Genomic DNA, 19,672 nt, shown 5'->3' on the forward strand with positions numbered 1-19,672 from the left:
TTAAAAGTCAATAGCCAGTTTTCAGATGTACCTTATTTGTGTTTCTACTTTGACTTCAAAAAGCAGAGTGCCAAGAACTGGTATAACAATGTGCTGAGTAGAATGTGTATTTCCTGAATAAACAACACATGCTGTGTCAGCAAAAAGGTGACAGATTTCCTCACATCATTTTCCAGTATCAGGAAATTTGAGTTCAACTGTGAATGCAGATATTTCTGTTTAAATGTAATTGCTCCATACTGCATGAACAAGAGATACAGTACAATCCAGAAACACAGAAAGCGCATTCAGCCTGAATGTACTGTGACAGGGTCGGGCCAGATGGCTACAGGAGAGTAATAGAAGGCAGATATATTAGCCCCAGGCTAAGTAGGTCCCTTTTCCCTGGGTAAGATAACAGGGAAGGTTCCAGAACAATCAGGAACCTTCTGGAGATAATTAAGACAGGCTGATTAGAATACCTGCAGCCAATCAAGAAGCTGCTAGAATCAATTAAGGCAGGCTAATCAGGACACCTGGGGGTTTTAAAAAGGCGCTCACTTCAGTTTGTGGTGTGCGTGTGAGGAGCTGGGAGCAAGAGGCACTAGGAGCTGAGAGTGAGAATGCAGACTGTTGGAGGACTGAGGTGTACAAGCATTATCAGACACCAGGAGGAAGGTCCTATGGTGAGAATAGAGAAGGTGTTAGGAGGAGGCCACGGGGAAGTAGCCCAGGGAGTTGGAGCTGTTGCACAGCTGTTCCAGGAGGCACTCTAGACAGCTGCATTCCACAGGGCCCTGGGCTGGAACCCGGAGTAGAGGGCGGGCCCGGGTTCCCCCCAAAACCTCCCAACTCCTGGTCAGACACAGGAGGAGTCGACCTGGACTGTGAATTCAGAAAAACGGCCAAGCTGAGGGCTGCTGTGAAGCTCCAAGGCGAGCAAATCTGCCAATAAGCGCAAGACCCACCAAGGCAGAGCAGGAACTTTGTCACAATACCATATGCTAAAACACTTGCACACAAAATAAATTCCTTTTTCAAGTTTCTTTAATGTAAAGCCAGGCTATTTCAAATCAAACTAAGAACATAATTCTCTTGACAACTGCAATCAAAGATGAGTAAGTTATGACAAAGTTATATTATCTAAGGCTAAAGAAGAGAATTAATTGCTGATGGCACTTGTATATAAAGACATTCTTTGCAATACATTTAAAACAGACTGGCAAAAATGCAAAAGAAGGATTAAAGGGCACCAGCTGGTCCAGGAAGATGGAAGGGTGTTTACCACTTTGGGTAATTGGATAGCTTTTGCCTCCTCTGCAAAGTACTTCCTCTCCAGGTCCTCCTAGAGTGATGTATACTACCCTGGCCCAGCATCACCATCGCAAACTCCCACCCCAAGATAGGTGGAAAAGCAGCACAAGATTGCTTCTGAACTTGGATCTCCCACTGCATGATAGTAAACTGAGCCATCCATCTTGGTAATTCTTGATTGTATATAGTGATATTCTGGGATATATTAAAATCATTTGCTCATAGAGAAGAAGGGAAAGTGAAGGAGAATCCATATGTTGATGCCACAGTATCTCCTCAAAAATAGGTAATAAAAAAAGATATCAGATTTAGATTGGACTGTGGGGTGATCTTTTCTTCAGCCATTCAAAATCAGCTTTGACAGCGCTGATATACAGGGGAAACTCTTCAGCTATTACAACGTTTATATAAAACATACATTATGTCCACACAAATGCACTGGTCCATATTAAGTGCTGATTTACATCCCAGGCAATCTCATTTATCTGAGTGGGATTATATAGGGCTTGGATCAGCTCTGAATTTGGCCCAACACTTCAGGATTATCACTGACATCATGAATAACACTGTATTGGAACAATCGTGTAGCATAAACCCCACTGATCACATTCATTTTGCAGCTTACAAAAATCATGTCAGCAAACATTTCTGTATTTATGCCACCTGTATTATTTTGTTACGACTACCGGTGTGGCATTTACACTGATTTGTTATAAGACATTTGCTCTCCTTGGAGGTTTTTAATCCTTTATTAACATGTATGTGTGCTATACAATTCCTGTACGGTGATTCTTCCACTTAGCACTTGAGAGAAATTACAGAGCTCCCTTTTTATAAGGCCACTGTGCTTTATTGCACATGTAAGTCAATCATAGAGGATCATACACAGACATTGATCAGCATGTACAAATTGCACTGTTGTCAGGAGGAGTTGTGCATGTAGATAAAGGGCAGTATATAGCCTGTTAATGTCTGACTCATCACTAAAAAAAAAATCCCTTGTCTGACCTACTCACTAATTTAAATGACTATAAATGACCTGAAATGAAGCCCAATAAAAAAACATCATTCTCTTAATGGCATCATGCACCTTGCTAAATGCTATTGGCTCCACAGATCAATGCGGTAGAGAGTGAGAACTGTTTATCAAGCTTATTTTTTATTTAACTTTTACATTTTGCAAGGTATTTCTGAAGCCACTTTCTCCCTGCAAAACCTAGTGTGCACTCACTTTAATTCTTTTAAACTTTTCTGTTACTTTGAGACAAGTGACCAGAGTGCTCAGTCAGCTCATTTGGTGAATTCTGTATATGATGTGGTCCTCAAGTGTTTTAAATCTTTGTTTCTGAACTTGCATTTTTAGTTCTTTGTGGGATACTTCATCTAAAGGTATTGCTGAGGTGTGTCTCTAGGTCAATCATGGATCCCAGGCCATTAAATATGTTTGTGTCTCTTTTGTATGACATTTAATTTTCTAATACTAGGTTATGAAACTCTGCTTCTCTGTCAGAACAATATGTGTCAAATGACAGAGATTGTGATCTAGTGTGTCTTTGTAGTGAACATGTGGAAGTCAAATAATATATAAAACCTGAACAGTAATAGTACAAAAACCTCTCTCTTTGGCCTGAAACAATTATTAGATTCTGTAATATTGATTACTTAGGCATCCCGTTTTGAACATCTTGCCCTGTTAGGCACCTAAATCCATATTTAGACACCTGAAGAAGGGGTCTGATTATATCAGGCCACAGAAGATGGCTCACTCAATGATTACTTGTTCTGTTCATTCCCTCTGAAGCACCCGGCATTGGCCACTGTCAGAAGACAGAATACTGAGCTAGATGGACCTTTGGTCTGACCCAGTATGGCCATTCTTATGATCACTGACTTCAGTGCTGCAAGTGCTCAAAATCAAGACATTTATGTAGCGATACTAATCAAGGGATTGATGTGTAAGTGTACAGGATAACACTAACCTCAGCTCCCTGGCTGTAACTAACAATATAAGAACCTATAAGAAGGAACAAACTACTTTAAATGTTCATTTCAGAGGCTATATGTGCATTGATTTTAACAGACAACAAGAGAGCCCACCACTTACCTGAGCGCCTTTTCGGTGTGTCTCTCAGTTCATTCTCAGGACCTGTGGAAATGATTTTGCATATACCAGCCCCCATAGAGCTCTCACCCTCGTGTAAATCAGGAATAACTCTTACATTACATATGTATAAAACCAGGGTCAGAGCTAAATCAGGCCCACAGTTTGTGTATCCAGGCACCAACTGTGACATTATAGTTACAGTAGTGTATAGTGAAGTTGGGCTGGGCCGGTCTTAAAGTTTGTAAAGCCTCAAACAGCCCCACAGTTGTGGGGAGGAAGAAGGGAGTGTACGAAGTCTGCACAAGCCCCCCTATGAGAGGTCATGAAATTAATGAATGTAGGTGAATTTTTAAAGAGTTAAATACATTCATGACTAACAGCGTGTACAATTGTGAATTTTGTTACAATGAAAGTAATGAAATCTCATGTTTTGGGGCATAAGCTGATTGCAACAGGGGACAGGAAGGAATTCCTCCTGCCTGCATCCATTTACATTCCACAACAGTGAAGCTGAGTTATGGGAAATTTCCACTTTCCTCTGAAGCATCAGGTATTGGACTGAAACAAGATACTGGACTTGATGAACTAATGGTCAGATCTATTATTACACATCCTAGGTTCCTATGTAAAAGAGCAAGGCCCCAAGCAGTCACTTGTGTTGCTTGTACTTAAGGCTGGCCCTACAGATGAGGTTCAGGAGAGAAAAAAGAAAATCATTTCTCTTAGAAACAAATATTCTGATATTAACATGAAGTTTTTACAAATGGACAAGAAATCCTTTAAAATGGCAGAAGAACCAAGATACTTCTGAGATCAAAATAATCAATTATTTAATTCAGAATGCAGCAAGTGACTGTCTTTAATAGCCACGTTTTTGTGATTGTGTTCAAATGGAGGCTCTAATTGTGTTCTGTATGTATTTGGAAGAGATACTGAATAGTTAATGCATCCCAAGCAAGTATTTCAAACCTCAAAATGTTCAGTGACACACTTTTAAAATATCAATAAGGTCCAAATTGCAACCACTAGTGAGATTCCTTTCTTCAGTAACAGGCTGAATTTAACAAGCATAATGAATTCCATGGCCAAAACCAGCACACTTCATACAAACTATTAGCTATGTGCTTTCATAAATCAATGTAACTGAAGACATGGAGACTGAAATGCCGTAGTCACATGTGCCAGTCATAAACTACTGGTATTTCATCAGTCAGGCAACAGAGACCACCTTCAGTTGATACATCAACGACAAAACAATGCTACCCAAGTAATTAAGAGTTTCCCATCCTGAGATTAGGGCTGCCTTCTCGAAATGTAAATAAGCACCAGCCAGTGACAATGCTACCCAAGTAATTAAGAGTTTCCCATCCTGAGATTAGGGCTGCCTTCTCGAAATGTAAATAAGCACCATCCAGTGACATTGTTTTCAAGTAACAGCTAATCTCAACAAGTTGTAATGTTCATGTGATGTTAAATATGCCATCAAAATAAATGGCATCATATCGTTTCAGGTAAAAATGTTCTAGATGTGATCCTTAGATCTGCTGCTCTATTTTCTGCAAGGATTGCTAAGAGCTGTGTAAACTCTATACCATATGAGTATGATCCTAAATGTCTATGCAATTTTTTTTATCAAATTGGTTCAATTAATTTCTATAATGATAAAAAACCTACTAAACTTATAAAAACATGCTAAGCGAAAACAACATTTAACCCTCCCTTTGGAGTAACACAAAACTGCCATTCACATTATCTTAAGTGAGGTTTGAGGTACTCTTGGAACAGGAGGAGGCACCACTGAAGTTGACTGATCCGGATGTACAGAATCACAGAAACACATCCAGTTAATTTAAAGTCCTATTGGAGAAAAATACACATTTCAGTATGACTAGTTTTCTAAATAACTACACTGAGTGGATTCAAGAAGGGACTTCATTTGAAATTTTGAAAAATTCCTCATTTCATCCTGGTCAGATAGCCAGTCCATTTGGAATTTGTAGGTATAGAGCCAGTAGTCATAGAGTTGCCTGCTTCTCTCATCGAAGAGGGGCCAAATTGTACTTACTATATGACAGTTCTGTAGGAAGCTGTGGGGATACTTGGCTGGCCATAGAATAAAGGCAACTAGCAGTCAGAGACATTGTGATAACAGTTTGGAAGGGATGAGAAAGAAGGTGCTCTACAAAAGTCAGAAACATCGGCCTTTTCACAAAACGAAAAAGTGAAGGGCCACTCATTTTAAAAACAACACAAGTGTGTCAGAGACAAAGACGTGCACAGTGTTATTTGATCTCTTTACTCAATCTTTCAAGCACTTAATGTGAAAACCAGGAGGCATTGTGTACTGAATACGCCCACTTACTTGGGCTTCCGCTCCTTATTGGGGAAGGGCTGCGACTTCGAGGTAACTGCAAGGCAAACAGCAAAGAGCAAGTCAGCAGACCAGGTTCAAAAAAGGCATTACACTCCAGACAAGCATCTCAGGGTCTGTCTACAGTCAGAAAATTTGCACTGATATTACTACACGAATGATGCAAAGTAGAGCTTATACTGGGGTGGATTTCAGAGATTTCATTGAGTCTAAGGCCAGAAAGGAGCACTAAATCATCTAGTCTGATCTCCTGTATGTCACAAGTCATTAAATTTCACCCTGGTACCCTGTACTGAGCCCAGTAACTTGGGTAAGACTAAAGCATTTCAGTCCTCAGAAGACTAGATGGTTGTGTGCTCCAGGCAGAGAACATGGGAGACTGAGGAGCTACCAATGCCTGCAGCCCCTCAATGGTATGGAATTGATTAAGTAGGATAAACCCAGATGATTCTATCACGTGACTTGTGCCTTATGCTGCAGAGGAAGGCAACAAACCACCAAGTCTCTGCCAATCTGGCTTAGGGGAAAATCCCTTCCCCACCAAAATCCGGTGATCAGTGGGACCCTGAGCATGTGGGCAAGACCCAACAGCCAGGCAACTAGGAGAAGGGCTCTCTATACCACCTTCAAGCTTAATTCAGCAAATTACCTCCTCTCATTCTTCTTTCATGACACCCACAAGAAGTGAGTCTACCAAGGCATTGTTAATGATAAGGCATTTATTTCTTATATGCACCCACACATATTTTTATACACACACACACACAGTATGTATATGTATATTTATATATAAAAATAAATCACCTCCCCACACACTCCATCTATATAATATTTATTAAATAAATACCTTAATGATAGATAGATAGACACACAATAAATATGATTCAACAATTTTAAAATTATATATATCTGTAACTAGTCAAATATCATTCAAATATATCAAATATCATTCAAAAATTGCATAAATCTTGCTGCACACTCCCATAATCTTATTTTTGGGAGCTCAGTCCTTTCTTCCCTATCCCCACCTCACTGATTTGTTGCTCCTGCCTTCCATTAGAGGATAAATTTAGACTGCTAGTTCTAAGAAGAAGGGACAATGTGCTGTTTATATGTAGTGTGAGGGCCCTAAAATTCTTCTGGGTGGTTGTACTTGATAATTTAGGAGAGACTGGAAGTCAGAGAAGGTGGAGACTTGTAGAACTGTAGGGTGACCAGATGTCCTGATTTTATAGGGACAGTCCTGATATTCAGGGCTTTGTCTTATATTAGCACCTATTACCCCCCACCCCCGTCCTGATTTTTCACACTTTCTATCTCGTCACCCTAAGAACTGGACAGGGAGGACAGCAAATAATATACATAAGACCAACAATCTATCAATACTTTCATTAGTCTACACTTGATCTGCAATAAGGATAGTTTACCATATAGTTTTTCATTCTCACACACACACACGCTAGCCGTGTACGGTACTGATAAACATAGTAAAGGAAAATGGTTCTACATAATACCATTCTCTGGGAAGTCATCTTGTGCAGCAATTTTACATTCACCTTATGCAGGTGAGCCCCTAATACACACACACACACACACACACACACACACCACACCATATAAGTATGTATTAAGCACCAATAATATTTTGCACAAATATTGTAATAGTGAGGTAGCCTAAACTTGCCTATAGCATAAGTGAACAGGATTATGGTAAGTATCCCATAATTCCTTGCAATTTGCTAAAGTAAGCATTTGGCATAAGCAAATAGGAAATTTGTCAAAATGAAGATACATTTATTGTGTGTCTTAATACAAGCCAGGGAAGTACCTTCATGGACCTGTACCTTAAATGCTAGTATCCAAAACAAAGATAAGGAAGGAACAGAACAAAAAGTGAAGGAACTGGAACATATGGGTTGGATTTCAGTGATATATCAAGAGATGTGTAACTTGTAAAATCATCATAGAAATAATGCCAGCAGAAACATGGAATTTTGGGAGCTCACCTTCTGCATAAGGTGAACGTAACATTGCTGCACAAGACGACTTCACGGAGAATGGTATCACGGAGAACCATTTTCCTTTACTCGGTCATTATTGGCTTAGAGCAATACACCTGACTGACAATTATTTTGGCCACTTGAATATATTTCATAACAAACCAAAGTGTGGTCAAGCAATTGACCACATTATTTATCAACAAATTTTACATATTTGACTAAAATGGTAACACTCAACACCTATTTTGCACCACGCAGAAACAGATGTATGTAAGTACCTATTTGTAAGTATAATGCTTCATCTTACTCCACGCAAGATTGTCAATATGAATGTTTATTTCCCAGGTTCAACATGTGCGTATGACTTGTAATGTTACAGAATGCCTAGATTCTGTTAATTATATTGAGTGTAAAATGATTGATGTGTTATACTGTACCAAGGTGCGGCTGGGGCTTGCAGAATGAGACAGAATAGGACTCATGCTGCGGCTTCTGCTTCTGCTTTTACTCCTGCTCCTGCGAGACCACTACAACAAAACACAGTATGACACAGATCTATATTAAGAAAAGTACATTCATTCAAACTAAATTTGGGAACAGCCTTACTTTGCTGAAGTCAAGGCTTAAGTATATGAATAGAAGAATATTTCCCTAACTAAGGCCCTGATCCTGCAAACATTTCACATGCTAACCTTTAAGCACGTGAGCAGCATGTTGAAGCCAATGAGACTACTCATATGCACAAAATTAAATGCATGGTAAGTGTTGACAAGATCAGGCCCTAAATAAATATCAAGATTTGATACACAATAATTCTGCCTATAGTAGAGTTGCATGAGAATTTAAATAGGATGACTTTCCTTAGCAAGTCCAAGGGTACATACCAGAGCACCTCTCTTTGAGACTGCCTCTCCCTTCACAATAATAGAATCATTTTCCATCAGAGCAGGCCACACATGATAGACCACCAAGGGAGCCGTAAAATCAGAATCATAGCTGCGACGGTATCTGTTCAAACACAGCAAAGAGGATATTACCATGTCAATGCTAAAAGAAACCAGTGATGGCTACGCTTGATAAGGCCAGAATATTTATTATAGCTTGTAAATATGTTTCTTAACAATATTTCAGTGGTACATGTAAAAATAAAGTATAAAAAGGAATGTACTTGTGTGAAACTCATCTAACGTAGGTATATGTGGCCTGCCAGTGCCAACAGAAGTTTTGTTACAATAATCTCTCACATCAGATGCACACCTGCTTAGCCCAGGTGCAAGCCCTTTCATTACTGACAGGCAACATGAAGTGCAGTTTTCGATAATCGAAGTATATTACATCATCCTGGGACTGCTTATCATTAAAGATACAACAATAAAAATGAATTAGGAATAAATATTAAATGGACAATATCAGTTTCCTTCAAAGAAATCAGTTTAACGGATTTTGGGCACACTAGTTAGCAAGGCCAGATTTAGGATTCTGGGGGCCCCAGCAAAGTTACCTTGGGAGACACCAATCCTTTCAATCTCTCCTCCTCCCAGTAATTGCTGCACTTTTGCACACTCCCAACAAATCCCTTCTGTTTATCTTTTTTCTCCCTCCCTGCCCACAGTCAGTTCCCCACAGTTCCATGTTAAACATAGGACTTTCCCTCAATCTGAGGCCTTGTAGACCAAAAGTCTCCCCAACGTCACAGGTTTCAGTAGGTCTATCACGGTAGCATCATAAAGTTACCCTCCATATTTAGTTTTGTCAGAAGCCACAGATGGCAACAATAAGCTGTTCATTCTATGCCACAAGAGAAAATTTATCATTGTGTTAAAACGGTTCTGTCAGCACACTTGTTTATTGATACTTGCATATTATATAAACACATATACACAAAGCTATCTACATCACATGTCTAATGGTGATATCAATGTTATAAATTGCACTTTTCATGTACCTTAAAACCTCTGAGTACTTTCAAACTGCTGCAATGCTTTCTTTTTAAATAATTTAAAATTTAACATTTCCACTCCCAAAGTTACCCTGGTCTTAGGTGCCGGATGGGCAATGGTCAATCCTGACTAAAAACATATTTAAGGTCTGGTATCTAATGATCAATGAGGGCTAGAAACAGGCACTATCTACCCATAGGCACTGGAGAGTTCCACCTTTCCAGTGGGACACATGACTTCTTCCCTGCCCTTAAAGATCCTGAGATAATGACCTATAAACCAGTGACATTTTTAAGTCTAGAAAAACTATTTTTGAAATTGTTAGGGGTTTTTTAAATGTATTGGTTCTATATTCTGTCTCCCTCCCTGGTCTTTTGAAGGCCAAACACATATAGTTGACTGAGAAAGGGTGATAACACTAAAAATAGTTAGGGGCCATTGCCCTTCTAATATAGCCAAAACAGCTGGCTGGTCAGCAGCTGGCTAACCCCATGTCTTCTGATCATGTCTGATTCTGCTTTTGTCCCGTTGAAGCTTCACCTTCTTCTCATTCCTCCTCTCTCTCCCTGACTACTTCACCTGTTCCCCTCTGCCTCCCTCCAGTTCTAAAGTAATTATTTTAAACCTTCTTGCTGTTGTTGCCTTCCTTTTCTCCCCCTTACTTAACTTCTTCCTCCTTGAAAGTAAATTTCCTTTGAGCTGTGGCCTCTGGTGCCTGCTTGGAAGGCCTCAGAAGTGCTCTGGGATTCTCTATCAGTTCACACAGCAGCCAACTGTGAGCCTTGAAAGAGCCCTTAAACCCTAGTTCACAAAATGTTAAAGAAAATCCCATTTCTACAAAGGATTTTCACTTCTCTAAGAAGTGGCTTCTCCTTCCATACTGAGCTGTGGCAGCAAGTAATGATGGGGCACAAGAGAGCTAAGAATCCACAGAACAGCTGCCAGAAAGGATGTGCAGAGAATCCTGAGATTTGTGAGACCCTTGAAGGCAGGCACCATCTGTCAGAGCTCACTGGAAATTTGCTTCTAATTAATTGGCCAAGTAACAATGGAGGAAGTAGCAAGAAAAATATTTTTAAAACACTGGAGGCAGAGGGGAATTTGGCAGTGAGAGAAAGGTAGTTCTTATATTTTTAGTAAAGGTTTTATAATCAAATATACACATGAGACTGGAGTTTATAGATAAAATTGTTGCCCTGTTGGTGGAAAAAGTGACTAATAAGTGAAATATATTGCCCAAAGTTTGCATACTTTGGAAATTATATTCCTCTACAACCCTTGAATTATCTACCAAATTTGCTACATAGTAGGGAAACAGGACTCAAACTAAACAAGTAAAGTTTACCAGCAATCTTAAACCTTAATGTAAATAGGCTGAACTGGCTGAAGGATGGGCTATGTGGCGTGATAGGTCATTTCCATCTCTAATTTCTATGGTAGGAGTCTATTACTGAATATTTCAGAGTTCTTACTTGCTCTCATTAAAAAGTTCTCCATCTGCACCAAATGCAATATCGAGGGGAGGAACCAAGGTCTGCATTGAAAAAGCTACCCGGCACAACTCCCGAACCAAACTGCTGATCATGATGAAGTCAACTTCTGGTGGGAATGAAATCTTAGGATTGATATTCATGGCACGAATTACTTCCTGAAAATAAACATAACATATCTAGTAACTCACTAGTGATGATGAATTTGAGCTTACCAAAGCTTTCTAATTACAGACTGGCCGATACTGAAACACTTGACCCTCCTAACTTTCACTACCACAAAACCCCATTTAATAAAAGGTACACAGAACACCAAAGATGCTGTCTTATGTTATTTCATGGACTATTACCTCTAAAAGATGTATTTCTAAAATGACATCACAGTGTCAGCACTAATGATGACATCAGTCCTATGACTGGTATACTGATTTCGAGTGCAGTACAATGCTCTCTAGACTACCACTGAAAGCATCATACAATTGTTTTATTTACTGTAATTAGATTTTATTTTCCAAATGGCATTACTTTTGCAAAAATAGACACAACAGTCACAGATAAAAATATATCAAACAGATACAAACACTAGCATGTTATATTACTGTATGAGAAAACTTATTGCTATAACAAAATGAAATTAATGCTGTTATCTTCTCCCTAGTAAAACTACTTCAAAGTAAGATGGATTGCAGGTTTGTACAAAATATTAATAGTCAGGCTTCACATTGCCTCTGACTTACATTGACACTGGCTTGAACATCATATAGATCCTCATGGCGAACTATATAATCCAGGACAGTGTCTTCAAGTGATTCAGGCCCTGAGTGAGTCAGAGACAGAGTCTTTCTCACACGCATTTTGAATTGTCTGAAGGCCATCTTCGCTGCATGGAAAGACTCCTGCAAATGTTAGAACAGCCATTTATAGTTAGAACTCTGTGAGAAAGAAAATAGGTTTGATTTTCAAACAATGGCTCAGACATATTCCCAGAGTAACCTCACTGATATCAAGGGATAAATTTGCCAAATGTCTTTATAGTTTCCTGGGGAGAAAAATTCTCATATTAAAATGGTGGTGTTTAGAAACAATACACCTTAGGGAAGGTATTCTCAGATACATCACACTTATTTTTAAATTCCAGATGACAAATCATTTTAGAATGCTTTAGACTTTCCAGCTAGAACTTTATATTTTTCCATAAGATTCCATCACTTGCAAAATCAAGTACTGCAGTTTAACACATTCAAAGATGTCAGTGGACAGGATGTTGTACTTAGAATCTTAAGCTCTATAGCATAACATGTCTACAGCAGTACACATTGTCTGTTAGTAAGAGGATTTGTAGTTTGATTGTGTAATTTGGTTGAAAATTGCTAGTTTGGGGGAAAATAACACTTTGCATTTACACAGCAATGCTTGCCATCAAGGCTTGGTGCTGAGCACTCACAAATCCCAGGGACATCCATGGGAGCTGCAGGTGCTCAATCCCTCTCAGGACCATATCCACTAAGATTCACAATATCTTTCTGCTATGGCTAAATACTACATAAATTTTACAGAGGGAGAAAATGAAGCACAGAAAAGTAAAACAACCTGCCACAGGCCATAAAGTGAGCTGTGGCAAAGCCATGAATAGAATTAAGAACTCCTCTTGACTCCCAGTCTCCTGCTCTATCTACCTACCTGGGTTCTTATATGATACCCAGAACAATCAGAAAACATGCATCTAGCTATCTCACGTGACTTAATGTGAAGCATCCTATGGACAGGTCAGGATAGTCACTCATAAATATTCATTTTTGAAACTAGTTTAAATGAAGTGGTGTGATTCAGAGTAATAACAATGGGTCCGGCAGCCAGGAGATGCCATGTTTTAGGGAAAAGATAAAAAGGATACTAAATTGAGGGAATTGAAATGAAAAATAGCAACAACAACAACAAAAAGTATCAAGTGAAGCAAGTCGTAATCCAGCCAGGTCATATTATTTTTACATAAAGTATTTGTCACGTGCACAAACTGTAATGGAAAAAACTATAAACATTTCATACCACAGCTGCAACATATATTATCCTCTGCACTATCTCCAGATCATCGATATAAGTCCTCAGAAGGGTCTGTGCATCCAAGCGTTCTTGAGCATAAATATCACTAAAGCGAGCCACCAGGTGGGCATGACGTGCAGCATTTGTAAGCCTGGCTCGGCCAGGTGAGCAGCTCCTGAGTGGTAGAGGACTAGGTGATCTACTTCGGCAGGGCCTTGGAGAAGGAGAGCGACTCCGTGCAAGTCTAAAAGAGTGATGAAAAGTAGTTTTAAGGTCACATCATTACCTTTAGAATGTTTTGGTCTGGTCTACACATAGTTTTTATACTAATTTAACTATTTTGCTTAAGGGTGTGGTTTTATACTGATATTGTTAAAGATGTACAAGGCCTAGTATGGATGCTGTTATACCAGATAAAGGTGTGTATCCCAGTATAGCTTATTCCCATAAACTGGTTTCTAAATCAATATAGTTAAAGCAGTTCCAAAAGCGTGTGGAGGTAAGCACTTTGTACCAGAGAAACAGAATTTTAAAAAGTAAAACTTCAGGAATTTGTTCCTCTTCCATTACCAATTTACAGTGACTAAAAGACACAGTTAGCAAACAGTCTTGTACTGGAATGGCATGGTGCTCCAAAAGCCTTATAGCAAGAAATAACGCATTGCTTCTGCCCATAAGAAGTTTCGTGGCTTCTGCAAGGCTGTCCTTTCGGTACATTTCCTGAAGCTCAACATAACAGGCTGAAATGAAAATATTTGTGCATTTCCCCGCTTTCTTCCTTCAAAATACATTTGGTGGAAAAGTTTATGTTGCTTCATTATAGGATGGGGAAATTTAATTTATGTTTTCTTTTCAGTCTAAAACTATGTATTTGCAATTTCTCTTCCTCTTCAGTAGCAGCTCAACTTATGTTATCCTAGCTTGGGAGAGTATAAATTCAGTTTTTGGTTTTCTTCCTGTTTATGTTTTAAAGATTTGTCAAATTAGGGTCCATACCTGCTGTGAAGAACAGATTTTTGGGCACCCAGGATGGTAATCTCATCCTTTAGTATTTGAACCTGTTGCTCATAATCATTCAGACGATCCAGATTCCTCAGAGCGCTCTCCTCCTGTGCTTGGGAAGCCTTCAGACTTAAACAACATAAAACTGGTCACAGGGGGCCCTTCTACCAATCTAAATGCCCTATTTATTAATCCACATTAAATACAAAAAGCTTTGTAAAAATAATAGGGACGTTAACTTCTAGAGAGAAACACAGGGAACCCCATAGTTAGCAATGAACTGCAAAACCAACCCAAAATTGTTTTTTCCCCCTTAACTGCTACTCTGTGTATACAGACTCTTGTCAAGTCCGGTGCCACTTTAAAGACTAACAGATTTATTTGGGCATAAGCTTTCATGGGTAAAAAACCCACCTCTTCAGATGCAGTAGGAGAACACTTCAGTCTTCCTGGACATTCTATAACATTTTATCCATGAAAGCTTATGCCTAAATAAAGCTGTTAGTCTTTAAGGTGCCACCGGACTCCTTGTTGTTTTTGTCATGTGACAGGGGATATTAATTACCTTTATGTATTCTAGGACCATGTCAGGTGAACAAGGTCAGTCTCTTTCCTGTGTGTCACAAATTAATTACAGGTTTCAGAGTAACAGCCGTGTTAGTCTGTATTCGCAAAAAGAAAAGGAGTACTTGTGGCACCTTAGAGACTAACCAATTTATTTGAGCATGAGCTTTCGTGAGCTACAGCTCACTGTCTCAAACTTTTTTAAAAAGGTGTTTGGGTTTTTTGTTTGTTTGTTTGTTTGTTTGTTTACATCAGGTCCTCCTTTTCCTCTCTCTGCAGGAGTACCTTGGCAAGATTTTTGGAGGCCCTGAATAATGATGTCACATGAGACTGTAACTTGAAGCTCTCCCTCACCCCAAAAGAGGGAGAGATAATGATGATTCTTAAACATTGTTATAAGCCCTGCAAAGCAATTTTATACATGTTTATATTGCCCTTTACTATGTATAACAGATGTCTCGAAGTTTTCCCCTTTGCTTCTCCCTACTCCAAAAACCAAACAAAACTCTGAATGTTTTCTATGTCCTTCCTTCCCTTTCTTTACTGGTGAGATCTTTGGAGGACTTGACTAGCGATACCAAATGAGGCTGCCACCTGAACTGCAGATCTTTTTCCCTCTAATGCAGGGAGGGAAGATCTACATGTAATGTAAGAACAGCCACTGTGGCAAGGGCAAGGGAATTTCCTGCCTCACATGAGGGGGACAAGTTGCCCATAGTGTTCGTTTCCTGTGACATCACTAGTCAAGTCCTCCAATTCCTTCAACAAGGAATTCCAGCAAAGAGGGCAAGAGCGGAGCAGATATTTCCAATGAAATAAATAATCAGGAAAGAAAACTAGTGGGTTTTTTTCTAGAGATGGGTGGGGGAAGGAAAACTTTTATGCATCATAATCCCTTGACAAGGGGGAATGACTAACTCAGAGGGAAAAGGGGTTTAAAAAGCTAGCTAATAACTGACCAGAGGAGCGAACTAACAGGAGCAGCAAACCAGGCAGTTTTGCAAGGGAGTTTAGCAAGGGCATGCGAGAGGCAGATATGCCAAACAAACATGCTCCTAACTTAGGCCAATAACACCCCCCCACACACAAACAAAACAGAAACAGAATAAATAAACCTTGGAAGAGTAAAAATAATGCAGGCAGGAGTCCTGCGGCAGAGAGGGGGCTATGCAGTTTATTGCACTAAATGCAGCATGTATGATTACCTGCCTTGTGGGCAGGTGATGTATGTGTGCATTTGGTGCAAGCAACTCATGGGCATCAAAGACCAAAACTGGGCTGTGAAGAGCAAAGCAGCTGAACTGGAGGAGCTAAGGGAGAAGTACATAGATGTGACTTTTAGGAACATAGGAGAGTGCTCATCCCCCCCTCTACCCCGCCTGTCTTAGGGAAGGAGAACATCAAGCTGGAGTGGAGGGAAACAATCTCCTAGTTGGGAAGTTCCTTTCAGATGACATCAGGGTATCCTCTCACATGGAGGATACCCCTCCAGAGGAGGGGACCCCAGTTACTAGGAAAAGACAGATAATAGTGATGGGGGATTCAATTATTAGAAATATATAATGTTGGGTTTGTGATGCCTGGAACAACCACATGGTGAATTGCCTGCTGGGTGCAAAGATACAGACCTCTCAAGACATCTAGATAGACATATGTGCAGTGCCAGGGAGGAGCTGGTGGGTCATGGTTAAGGCTATGTTTTAGTCACAGGTATTTTTAGTAAAAAGTCATGGACATGTCATGGGCCATAAACAAAAATTCACAGCCATGACCTGTCCATGACTTATATTTAGTCACAGGTACTAAAAATACCTGTGACTAAATCTTGGGGGGTGGGGGGGGCCTGCTGCTGGGAGGAGGGCGGTTGCTAGGGGATGACGTCTGGGGACTGCTGCTGGGGGCCGCGGACCATGGCTGCTCTGGATGGCCGTCCAGGACCGTGGACTGCAGCTGCTCTGGATGGCCGCCTGGGGACAGCTACCCAGGGGCAGCGCTGCAGCAGAAGCTAGTGTGGCTGTCCTGAGGGCCACCTAAGCAGCTGTCCCCGGAGCCAGCTGCATGGGCGGCCCTGGGGTCAGCCACACTGACCATTGCAGAAGTCACAAAGGTCACAGAAAGTCACAGAATCCTAGTCATGGTACATGTAGGTCCCAATGACATTGAGAAAGGTAGGAGAGGGGTCCTGGAGGCCAAATTTAGGCTACTAGGTAAGAGACTAAAGTCCAGGACCTTCATGGTAGCATTCTCTGAAATGCATCCAGTTCCACATGTAGGGCCAGTTAGAACTGCAGGGTATCATTGCATGAATGAGACAATGATTCTGGGAGGGAAGATTTAGGTGCATTAGGAACTGGGGTATGGAACAGCTTCCACATGAGGAGAAAGTAAAAAGATTGGGACTATTCAGCTTAGAAAAGAGATGACTAAGGAGAGGTACAGTAGAGGTCTGTAAAATCATGATTGGTGTGGAGAAAGCCAATAGGAAAGTGTTATTTACCCCTTCACGTAACACAAGGACCAGGGGCCAGCCAATGAAATGAATAGGCAGAATGTTTGTTTTAAACATAAGGAAGTATTTCTTCGCACAAAGCACAGTCAACCTGGGGAACTTGTTGCCAGGGGATATTGTGAAGGCCAGAAGTATAACTGGGTTCAAAAAAGACTAGATGACCTTCAGGGATCCCTTCCAACCCTGAGATTCTATGATTCTATGATTCTATGATCACAACAACATTCTGAAAAGCAGCTATGGACATCCATGTGCATTGCTTAAAAACTCATCTGTTGTTTAAAAAAGGTACCAGTTTACCACACATTCATGCTTACTTGCTGATTAATTTGCAGTTTTTAAGAACTTTTCAGTTAAAGGGTAAAAAAATTACAGTAGATTCTTAAACTTTTCTATATGTTATTTAAAAATAAAATGGACAACTTAAACTGCTGGAAGTTAATTTTTAAAAAATTGTACGGCCTAAGAAATTCTGTGTGAAGTGTCTAAAGCTAACGCAAATTACAACACCAGAGCTATAAGACCAAGAAAACTAGTGTTTAATCAGAAGGGCCACAGAATGTCAATTTCAGCAACTCAAACATGCTCCATTGTAGTATCAATAGCCCAAATTCAGCACTGGTGTAACTGGGTGCAACCATCTTTTCTTTATATGTTTATACAGCCCCTAGCACCATCAGGATGAGGCCTCTTGATGCTTCCACATTACAAATAGTTCATCTTCATCATAATCATGGTTTAATCACTCATAATACCTCATCAGTTTTTTGGCCCCTTGGTATTTAGCTTTCTTCAGGCTTTAAGTCTTCACATAAATTAGTTTGTAAAGAATGTTGTGAATTTTCTTTTCTCACACTCCAGAAATACCTCTCATACTGTAATCAGCCAGGCACCATCAATATGAGTCATAAAAACTCCATCACACACCAATGCATTTCTGGAAATGACTGAATTTGAATGGTCAATTGTGGAGAATCGTGGATCAATACAGAAAAAGTTAAAAATCTTACCAATTAACTATTTAAATAAGTTATTAATTATTATATAAAAATACAGAATATTATAAAAGCTGGCACTTTGTTCCTTCATTCTGTTTTATTCAAGCCTGTTAAGGTAAACTCATTAATCTTTTAACCAACATTGATTCCCCTCTATTTAGATGGAGCAGACTAAGTAGCCTCTACCTTGAACTAATGGATGCACGTCCTCTGCTCCTTTGTTTGTTCTGCTTATTGTACATTGTTCTAGCTGACCATTTCATCTTCATTTGTAAGATTTTTACTTTTTCTGTATTGATGTTCCACTCTCCTCAAATGACCCATTCAAATTCTGTCATTTCCAGAAGCGCATCAGTGAGTGAGAGAGTTTTTAACCCTCATACTAATGGTGCCTGGCTGATTACAGTATGAGAGGTAATTCTAGAGTGTGAGAATGAGTGGTCATTAAAAACTAAAAGTTGCACTATGAAATAATCAGATTTTTTTAAAATAAAAAAGGAATACAATTAGAAAGGAAGCCAAATTAAACAGTCAGTAGCCTTCCTTAACTATGATCAATTGAACAAAATAATAAATAACCCAGCAATAAAATTTCAAGAAAAGAATAACAGACTGAATAGGATTAAAATACAGTTTTAGACGCCCCCAAAAAACAGACACACAATGCCAGAATCCAGATTAATTATTGCTCTACTGACATAGAAGCACAGTGATAATAAGAGCGTCTTTGGAGAAAAATGTTGATGAAAGCATGCTGAGATCAGAGCAGTTTCAGTTCTTTCATAGGGTTAAAATATACATTAAAAATTAAGTCCTTTCAGAAATACTCTGGCATTTTTCATTTAAAGAAAAAACCAGACACGTAGAGTAATATACCATACATGAATTATTATAAAATGTTCAGTTGCTGAATGTGTTCAGCTGTTCTGGGCCATGAAACCAAAGAACAAATTTCTCTTGTTCATTTATGCATAATTTCTCAGTATCATTGGAAAACAAAAACAGAACAAAAACAAAACAAACAAACAAAAACCACAGTGCAGTGAAGGCAGGAAAGAAAGGAGGAAATCATGTATTTGTCTCAGGGCCTGATACAGCTCCCACTGAAGTCAGTGGAAAAACTCCCATTGATTTCAGTTGGGGTTCTATCCTGTTTAAGTTCCACTATACCAAACCAGATACATAGATATAGCTACTTCCTTCCAGCAGATAGAGAAAGAAAAAAGGCAAAGTTTTATGACATCACTCTCTCTAAAAGTGGGCTGCCTGGCTCTGATCAGTTTGGATCTTCTTCAGCTTAAAAAAATCTACAAGGAAAATTTAGAAAAAATCCAGGACAACTATCTGACATCCAGACACAA

General features: G+C 39.5%; 1 protein-coding gene across 6 annotated transcripts in view; it reads right to left on the reverse strand.

The window, feature by feature from the left end:
- Positions 1–1,016: 1,016 nt before the first annotated feature.
- Positions 1,017–19,672, reverse strand: part of SPATA18 (spermatogenesis associated 18) — a 43,078-nt gene continuing 24,422 nt past the window's right edge. For 2 of the 6 annotated variants that reach the window (XM_073342068.1, XM_073342065.1), the window contains 8 exons: positions 14,235–14,369; positions 13,245–13,482; positions 11,936–12,094; positions 11,181–11,356; positions 8,653–8,776; positions 8,206–8,295; positions 5,760–5,805; positions 1,017–3,439 (listed from right to left, as the gene is read on the reverse strand). In XM_073342068.1, the coding sequence (XP_073198169.1) occupies positions 3,330–3,439; positions 5,760–5,805; positions 8,206–8,295; positions 8,653–8,776; positions 11,181–11,356; positions 11,936–12,094; positions 13,245–13,482; positions 14,235–14,369 (1,078 nt within the window). In that variant the 3' untranslated portion in view covers positions 1,017–3,329. Of the gene's footprint in view, positions 5,255–5,759; positions 5,806–8,205; positions 8,296–8,652; positions 8,777–11,180; positions 11,357–11,935; positions 12,095–13,244; positions 13,483–14,234; positions 14,370–19,672 lie in introns of all 6 variants that reach the window. The other 4 variants (XM_073342066.1, XM_073342067.1, XM_073342069.1 and 1 more) reach the window with 4 other exon arrangements.

The sequence above is a fragment of the Lepidochelys kempii genome, chromosome 4, assembly GCF_965140265.1.
Source record: "Lepidochelys kempii isolate rLepKem1 chromosome 4, rLepKem1.hap2, whole genome shotgun sequence".
NCBI classification, from domain to species: domain Eukaryota; kingdom Metazoa; phylum Chordata; order Testudines; family Cheloniidae; genus Lepidochelys; species Lepidochelys kempii.